Below are 9,940 nucleotides of genomic sequence, written 5' to 3' on the forward strand. Positions count from 1 at the left end.
CGCATTTATTGTTGAATCTGCATTTGCAAAGACAACACGCTGCCACTGCACTGACGGATTAGCATTTGAGCCATTTTCGTTCCGAAAATCATATTCAAAAATCACTAGTAGCAGTAGAGCTCCTTGTGAGTTCGTCCAGGGTAGTACTGCCACATTACCGTGTTACAGTTTTGAAGGGTAAGGGTGCTGGTGAAATTACAGGCACATGGGACTTGTCAACTATGTCTCAGAGAGATGGACGCCGTAGCAGTAGCCTTCGAGCGGCAGTGCTACTGTTATGGACAGGCGTGACGCTTTCCACCGGGTACACGACTTGTTCGACCCGTCGCTTAATATTTAAAAAAAAAAAATTTTTTAGTAACTTACTTTTTAAAGGGACTTACTTTTTTGTTTCGTGGACTTTCTTCTTTTTTAATTGTGAAACAGGGACCACAAAACAATATCAAGGGTTATGACATCTTGCTTAGCTGATGAACATTAAAAAGACTTAATTCTTAATACGTTAAATGATAACAAAAAATCGTTAAAAAAAAGACCTATTGGCGACTAGTTTTTGTAAATTATGTTTTTAAATTGTTGAACATTAAAATGATCAGAAACAATTTTCAGTTGTAAAGTTCCATTTTTCCTCATTATTTTCAAAGACTAATAAGGCCATCACCTTTAGTACTTCAAGAGTAGGTAATAAATAAAATAATATGAAAATATGAAAAAACTTGAAATCTTATTTTCTTTTTTATTCCCAAAAAGTTGAAATTTTGTATTGGGACACTTTCATCGTAAAGGTGCAACCTGAAGGTCGGTAAACGTCAAGAAATTAGTTTTGATCGTTGACCACGAATTAATTATTGTAATTTTAATTTAATTTAATTTTTTTTTTATGATTGATTTAGTGTCTGTTTAAGTATATCTAAATGTTTTAAAATGAATGTTGAGCACAGTAATAATTGGGCACAGATATGCCTGTTGTATTAATTTTTAAGTGTTTTTATTTTCCTCACTTTCTGTATCTGATGTCTGTACATTGTGCCATAAATAAAAAATAAAAAATAAAAATAAAATAAATTTTCATCACTTGCTTGGAAATGAAAATATCGTGAGAAAACTTGGATTTCGGAGATAATTGCCGAAATCTTCAAAGATGCGAGAATGTCAAGTTTCCAACCAGTACTTACTATGCAAGTGCAGTGGACTAAACCTTGTGCAAAAAATAGTACTTTACTAACTTACATACGTCTATTGCTGAGCGCACGTTTCTAACAACAGGCTTACGCTTAATTTGACTTATCTACACACGACAACTTTCTGGGTATGGGTTTATTACATGGTGAAATTGAAATAATTAATATCCGTTGAACCTATTAAGGTTCTTACTTCCTAATAATATCTACTCATCTAAAGAAATATTTTAGAATAGTTTAAATTAGCAATAGTGTAAAACCATAAAAAATCTTACCTAAATAAACAAAGTATCAAGATTAGTCGCCTTGCGTACGCGATACGTAATCGTAGCGAAGTCGCAAGCCTTTGGCGGCAACTTTGGCGGCAAAAATATCACCTTTGATTTTCGCCGCCAGCATTTGATTTTATACATGGTGATGTGGATTAGTGGTTAATGTTAGACTCGTTTCGGAGGTCGTGGATTCGATTCTCATAGTTGACTGGCTCTATGGGGTAGTTGTTAGAGTGTTAGGTTTTCTTTGCGGATGTCGTAGATTTGATTCCCATAGTCGACTGCCTCCATAGTCTAGTGGTTAGAGCGTTAGGCTTTCTTTTCGGAAGTCGTGGATTTGATTCCCATAGTCGACTGCCTCTATGGTGTAGTGGTTAGAGTGTTAGGCTTTCGTTTCGGCGGTTGTGGATTTGATTCCCATAGTCGACTGCCTCCATGGTGTAGTGGTTAGTGTTAGGCTTTGTTTTCGGAGGTCGTGGATTTGATTCCTATAGTCGACTGCCTCCATGGTGTAGTGGTTAGAGTGTTAGGCTTTCGTTTCGGAGGTCGTGGATTTGATTCCTATAGTCGACTGCCTCCATGGTGTAGTGGTTAGTGTGTTAGGCTTTCGTTTCGGACGTCGTGAGTTTCCGATGGGTGACTGCCTCCTTAGTGCAGTATATCCGTAATCACTCAGTCAGTTCTTGCATTATGTGGAAGTGGTACGGGTGATGGTCAGAGCTTGTTTACAAACAAAGGCGTAGGTATGCAGTGCAACGTTGAAGGTCGTAGACGTAGGATATAGGTATTCGTTTAATGTGTATGTAATGATGTAATTTGTATCAGGAGAAGGGTCTTATTTCAAAAGGATGGTAATAATTTTAATTTCACCCTGTAGGTACATTATGAAAACGTTACCCTATATTCCAAAATTTGCGTTTCAGTCGGCGTCCTTTGATGTGCCGCCGCTGAGGCAGAGGTGCTATTTTTTAATTTTTTGTAACAGTCTGTAATTGCCGTTTGCGTTGTGAGGACTAAATAGGTGTCATCGTTTTGTTTGTGTCTTGTTTTTGTGTTTATTTAAACTATGTCACGCTTAAGCAATAGTGATTACTAAGAGATGATGTTGTGCGTAGGCGCAGCCGATGGGAGCTTGCGCCAGGCTCGCCAAATTTATTGGGCAAAGTTTATTGATGGCGTCCCAGAAAATCGACGTCGACCATTTCCTGCTGTGGAATGCTTCAGGAAGATGGTTATGAGACTTCATAATAGTGGATCGTTCCGTGGTTCCAGTTCTGAAGGCCGGCCGAGTTCACGAGACCCAGAATTCGAGGCAGATGTTTTGGAACATTTTCTCGGCAATCCAAAGACAAGTACTCGTCGTGCTGCGGCAGCCTTTGGTGGTGTGAACCATATGAGTGTGTGGCGTGTGCTACGGGATGATGGCCAGCATCCATACCATTTTCAAAGAACGCAGGAGCTGTTACAAGCGGACTATGATCTACGTTTGGCATTTTGCCGCTGGTACCGCGACCAGGTTGGGAGGTCTCCCGACTTCGCTTCGTCGGTACTGTGGACAGACGAGGCGTCATTTACGCGTGCGGGCATTATCAATATGCATAATGAACATTTTTGGACTCATTTGAATCCCCGCGTATCAAGGGAATCAAATTTTCAACACCAGTGGCGGATTAACGTGTGGGCTGGTATAATAGGTTGTGCCGTCATCGGTCCAGTGTTTTTGCCGGCAAGTCTGAATGGGGCCAATTATTTAAGATTCCTAACAGAAGACTTGGGTGACGTTCTGATGGCCCTGCCAGTGACACAATACGTGAGACTCGTGATGGAACACGGGATGACTTTCTAGCACGATGGAGCACCCGCACATTTTGCTCGAAATGTACGTTCCCATCTGAACGACCGTCTCCCGCAGTGGATTGGGCGGGGAGGTCCTGTACCCTGGCCAGCGTGGTCCCCAGACTTGACACCGCTCGATTTTTTTTGTGGGGTCATATAAAAATATTGTTTATGCGGAGTCCTGTGAAAGCGCAGAAGAAATGAGGCAGCGGATCGAAATGGCGTTTAGTCAAATCACTCGGCAGATGCTTCAAAGAGTAGAGCAGTCTCTGTACCGACGCACGGAAATATGCATATTGCATGGAGGTCGGCATTTTGAACCTTACCTGTAAATGTGTGAAATGTGCCAGCAGTGCGTGTAGTGATTGTACTTATTATTCAAAATTATCGTAAACAAGTCAATATTTCGTACATTGTACAACAGTGAATTACAATTCGTAGGAAATTCATTAAAACGTGTATGAATTGCACAGTAGGTAAGTACCAATTAAAAAAGTATCCACTATTGTAAAATTGTCGTAAATAAATGTATTAATACAAAATTATGTAGAATGTGTATACGATGAAGGCGTGCGTAACTACGGGCTTAATAAGTAAATAAATATCCTTTAAATTGTATGTAAATAAGTACGTACCTAGGTATGGTATAAAATAATATTGTTAGACATAATTCGATTTTTCTAGGTATTTAAAGATTTTGTTACTTAATATTAACGTGTTATCAACATATTCAAATCATGTTTTTACAGTGGCATTTCAATTGTAGTCAGCTGTTCTTTCGCCCCGCTTGCGGCCGCCCAGGTTTCATTAATGAATTTGTGAAGTCGTAGTAACGTAACTAGCAATAGAGTTGTGACGCAGTGGTTGTTTCGGACAATCACTATTTATACAAACATAATTAAAGTTATATCAACATTAAAAGTCACTTATTTTTATTTGATATTTTGCACAGAGGGTCTAGATCAAGTATAGGTTTGGCTCCTTTAATATGACTACACCTTGCGGTTACACCCTGTATATCGGAAAGCGGTAATTTGTAAATTAGTTTGTACATAACACACGATGCCACCCTACCGACGTGCACCAAACGACATGCCAAAGTTCAGAAAATAATTTCAGCTCAAGATCAATATCGACGACCTAAGTAGTCGCGTGGCATGCATATCAGTTTTCATAGTGTCACCATCTCCGAGGACCCAGGTTCCATCCCCGGCCGAGTCACTGTAGAAAGTTACATTTCTATATGGTCTAATGTACGTAGGTCACCTAGGTGTTTGTGGTACCGTCGTTGTTTCCGATTTTCACAATACAAGTGTGCTTTTGTCACTAACTGGTACCGGTGCAACGTATGTGATTTTATCTAATATTTATTTATTACTATTTAAATAGTATTTCAAGAAAAAAAGTAACTTCTTGTATTTCATATAAAAGAGGAATTAATTAATATACACGGTCATTGATACAATATAAACTAACTATTGATCTTTTTCAAAGCTACGATCTGGAGTGTAGAGATCAGCAGGTCCTCTCTAGTTACTGTTCCATGATAAAATCTATATAAAATATGATAGAAACGGCAACTACTCGACTCGTATTACATAAGCACCTTCTAACTCACACTAGTCCGGCAACTGCTTACTTCTTCGACCTTGACAATAATGTACTATACCCTCCATGAAATCCGCCGCCTGTTCTGTCGGCTGTGCGTTTGGTTCCTTGTCGCGTGCCTTTGCTTCCGTCAGTTTTGCCTCCACTGTAGAGAATTCTTCCTGCGAACCGTACGCTTTACTCACACATTTTTCTAACGTAATCAGCACTACAGTGAAATGAATGCAAAGAAAGATGACTCTGTTGATTTAATTGCTCGATTAGGTAAATTGTACATCCTAAAAGGATTAAATGTTTTAAAAAACGGTGGTCGCCACCCCGATACGCAAAAGCGTTTCTCTTTTTCAGTTAATATAAACCCGACTCAAAAGGAGTTGTTTAGTTTAAATATTACATATCACCGAAACAAAAAGCACACAAATGTGTTTAAAACCATCGAGTTATTGCGGTATATGCGGCTCGTTCGCGAGTCTCCTTTGTGCCCCAATAAGACTACATACCGTTCGGTAAAATTTTAAGGGCCGGTTTAGATTAAGAGAGTCGAGTTCTAGAGTAAAAAGAGAATGTCTCGAAAGGAATCAATCAAAATCGCGTCGCACTCACGCGCAGCAGACGCAGCCTGTCGGCGAGACGCGCGGCACGCTCCTGCCGCCCGGCGCCGACGCCCGCGTCTGTGGAAGCGGAGCCCGCCTCGTCCGCCTCGCCGGCCGCACCGGCGGCCTCGGCTTCCGCTTCGCGCAACAGCCGCCGACCCCTTTCCATCTCTTCCTCCGGGTCGCCGTCGAGGTTGTCGGCCTGGGCGTCGGAGGCGAGAGGGTCGAGTGTAGCGATCGGCGACGGAGCGGCCCTTCGCGCCGTGCGGACGAGTACCTGCGCCTTGACGGCGTCGAGCCACTGGTGCAGCGCCTCGAGCGCCGCCTCGGAGCGCGCCGCCGCCGACGCCATCTCCTCCAGCTGCGCCGCGCGGCCGCTCGCCTGCGGGACGCACAATCGCTGCAGAGGCCCGCGCCGACGTCCCGACTCGTCGCGCTCCGAACGCGGGCAAAGTCGAAGAGAAGTCACCTGGGCGCGCAAGTCGTTCCACCGCGCGGTGAGCGCGTCGACCTCGGCCCGGATCCAGTCCGGCATTATGTGCGCGTCGGCGAGCTGCCGGCCGACGTCCTGAATGCGCGACAGGCGCTCCTCGCTGTGATTCGCCACGTAGTCTTCCAGGTCCTGTAACGCCGCGCGGGTTTAGCCGCCACCAGCCGCGGCGACCGACCGCGACCCTCGGAAACTCACGTAGAGCTCGTCGGCGATCTCTTCGGCGTCTTGCGGCTGGTGCGGGTGCGGAAGCCGCGGGCGCAGGCGCCGCTCCAGGCCGTCCAGCCAAGCCGCCTCTTGCGCCAGCCACGCGCGCAACTCGCCCGACTCGTGCCACGCCTCCGCCAGAACCCTATACGAGTACACACTCGTAAAAAAGTATGCCCTGGGCGGATTCGGGTTTGTGTAGAATCAGTTTGGGAAACTAACGTTTCTAAATTGTTACGGGAAGCGATCTTGGGTTAATTTCATCGCACTAACGCTCACGGTATACGGAATTTCCTATTTCAAGATGACGGAGTAATCGACGGTGACGGTGTGGTAGTCGGCCAAATTTTATTATCACTGTCATAGTAGCAGATTTTTTGCCGTGCTAATAATTGGTAAGAACAACAATACACATTGCAAGAAAACAGGTGGGTGTACCTAGAAACATGATCAAATCGAACGATAAATTGTACTGAAAACTCGCCCCGCCTTCTGTATAATTAATGATAAAACGAACTTACCCGTACGTGAAGTTCTATCGTAATTATGCTTCACTGCTCAATTCTTGCTATTAATGTTCACATGTAGTACTGTTTCGCATCCTACTGCCATCACCACGAATAGTTTAAAGACAAGTAAAAATATGAATGTACGAAATAATAATTAAAAACTTTGTATCAATTTCCGTTGTCGATTTTTAAAGTAAGGTAGAAAGCCTAAAACTGCCCATGCTTAAAAATAAAAAGCCTTTTCTTTGTCAATAATTGACTTTTAGTTATATTATGCAAAATAACAATTCTTCAAGAATATACTGCAAATATATCTAAAACTATCTATACCTAAGTTGGTACTTGCAACACTTGTGTATTAAGAATACAATGAGCAAAAGAATCATCTGGACATGAGACAAATTCCCTATTATAAAATCTCGCAAAAACATGAGGATGCGCTCCACCTAGCAGTTTTTCTAATTACATCTAGATTGATTCCAGCAGCTTCGGCTTTAGATGTCGGCACGTGGCGAGCACTTTATGAACTAAACATACCTGTGTCAATACCGCTTTTGTGGAGCACGTTCTTTATCCAATGTCCCAATGTCTGAATGGTCACATTAGAATGAGATTTCCTAAAACGAATGAACAGGTTGACGGAATTAGTCTGTCTTAAACAATCAGTCTTATTTTTGTAACAACATAGAGTACTAGCGGGACATATTTTGTAACGTTGTACGTTTATTCTACAACTTAAACTACTTATTTCATCTAAAATAAACAATTAACAATTATTAAAATATATTATGTAATTAATTAAAACTATATACAATACGATTGCATTTACAATTATAATACAATTTAACTTATACTAATTATATTTACAAATTAATCCTAATACTTACAAATAATTATCAATAATAGTAACATAATCATCGTTAATATTTTAGTAGTTAAAATGTTAACATTCTAACAATTACATTTCCGAGCCTGAGTGTCCCTATACGTTGGTCGCTATTGTCTCGAGAGCTCTCCGGCGGAACCGGTATGGAACATTCTAGGCCCTCGCCTGGCCGGCCGCCAGTCAGTCCGCCACCGTCATTGAAAGAGATTCCCGTGTTGCGTTCGCACTTGAATATAGTTGTGTCGTCTTACGTGCTCGGCGAAGAAATTATATACTTATTATATACACCAGTGCTGCGGACATCCTTATATTAATTTGTTGTGAGTCCTGACGTATTTCGGGGTCTATATTTGAAAAAGTTTAACGTGACATTCCACACCCAGTTTTGGTAAGTGTTGAACGTTATTCAATCTTATTGTGTAGTAGGTAGCTTAGCCGTAATTGTTAGTAAATTGCAAATCATTATTTAAATATGTACATTTATTCTTGCTTTATGAATATTATAATATTAATCATCATTTCATTTGTGCTGCAATCCAATCATAAGCGTATATTGTAGATCTTCTAGTCTTTCGATAGTATGTATATATATATTGGTGGTATTTAAACTAGTCATCGCTTTCTAGTGCATTTTTATTAAGCTTTGTAACTCCGCTCTGCTTGTGAACACAAAACACGCTAAACTGCTACCCGGTCACTTCCTACGTAGTGCCATAGTCAAAAATGCAGGGTGTTCACAATGTTGGCGGAGGAAACAGAAGCCGAATTCTGAGACTGTCAATTGATTCGCAGGGTGCTCCGTTACCCGATATTTTACCGGAGGACAAACACAATATTCGCCCACCATCTCGACGCCGTTCCTGCCCTCGTGCCCGCTGGCCGCCCTCCGCGGCCCTGTGACTATCAGCAGGAAAGTACCGGTCTGCGACGGCAAACTCTAGACATAGGCATAGTACCAACGACCCTAATTCACTGAATATAAAATTGTATGTTGACTTCGTGGTTTTATTTTAATAATAAAAGGTTCGAACGTCACAATTTCAGGATTTTAATCATAAAAAGGCAGTTTTAGTAAGGGATTGTAAGTATTCGGTCTTGAAGTTTTAATAGCTTCAGAACTAACACAATTATTGATGTTAACACAATTAAGATTTTAATTTATATTATTTATCTGAATTTTTGATAGGGTTTGAACCATGAGAGCAGCTTTTTGATAATAATTCAAGACCTAGATTTTCGTTGGGGCACAATTGTTTTAAATAATCAAGCACTATGTCTTTGTTCCAAGCAAACTCATATTTTCACACCTTTCATAAACCTTATTATTCTGTCGTCGTAAAAGACAACATAACGCTGATTTGCAACAATTAAGACTACCATATTTGTACCCTGAATTATAAAGCTTCGTTAGAAAATAAAGAATGTTAGGAACTAAAGTACTTAAATAAAAATAAGTTGAACTTGACAATTGCTCCACCACCATAACCTCTCCTTTAAATAACAATCATATTGTTTTGTAGTACTGGGGGCTTATTATATAAGGAATTAATCATTATGTCTATAGAGGAAGGACGCATATCCCTGCTTAATAATGCTTCCCTGATAAGACTGCCGCCGCCAAGGTAAAGGTCTTGTGCTGGCTGTGATGCAACCTGGAATCGCCAGAAACCAGTAAATCATTGTTAGATTTAAAGTAAATTATGTTTGATACCAAATTCTTTTTAACCCATGGTTACGTGGGCCAAAACGGAACTATTACGATGCCAACAGCTTCATCAGCAATTATTTTATTCAACATTTTAAGAACGACTGCAAAATGAGGAAATGCATAAAAGAACCATTGTGAGCAATTATTTGTAAAAGCATCTATAGAGTAGGCATACTCGTATAGGTCTGCTCTCCATGAGATGTATCTATTTTGCATTTCACCTGCAGGCAAATTAATCTATCTCTGGAACACCAACATTTTTAACAACTCGCGAAAAAGCATATTATTATTGTTTTAATTCCCACTGTATCTTTTTGAGTTTTTCGGGATTCAAAATCTGCTACACTGTTTTCTGAGGATTTGATGTAACTAGCATAAATAAGTAAATGACTTTCTATGACCATCACTTCTTCGGTTTCCTCGGGCCCTTCTTATATAACAGATATAATGGTGATTTGCATATTTATCCTCTAAACAAGTTCGAATGTAAGAACGTGGTCACTAAAAGGTTATTGACTTTGTCATATGAGGAAACCGAAAATCTCCTTCATGTTCCATTATACGAGTAGTTAATTCCCACACACACAAACACACACTCTCACTCACACACACACACACACACACACACACACACACACACACACACACAC

At 40.9% G+C, this 9,940-nt stretch overlaps 1 protein-coding gene across 1 annotated transcript in view; it reads right to left on the reverse strand.

Annotated features, from left to right (window-relative positions):
• Nucleotides 1-9,940, reverse strand: part of LOC113238956 (dystrophin, isoforms A/C/F/G/H) — a 429,949-nt gene that overhangs the window by 411,280 nt on the left and 8,729 nt on the right. The window contains exons 4-7 of the mRNA XM_026475816.1: nt 6,179-6,332; nt 5,960-6,112; nt 5,501-5,872; nt 4,929-5,058 (exon numbers count right to left, since the gene is read on the reverse strand). Coding sequence (XP_026331601.1) covers nt 4,929-5,058; nt 5,501-5,872; nt 5,960-6,112; nt 6,179-6,332 — 809 coding nt within the window. The remainder of the gene's footprint in view (nt 1-4,928; nt 5,059-5,500; nt 5,873-5,959; nt 6,113-6,178; nt 6,333-9,940) is intronic.

The sequence above is a fragment of the Hyposmocoma kahamanoa genome, unplaced genomic scaffold (assembly GCF_003589595.1).
Source record: "Hyposmocoma kahamanoa isolate Upper Pololo Valley unplaced genomic scaffold, ASM358959v1 98972, whole genome shotgun sequence".
NCBI lineage: Eukaryota > Metazoa > Arthropoda > Insecta > Lepidoptera > Cosmopterigidae > Hyposmocoma > Hyposmocoma kahamanoa.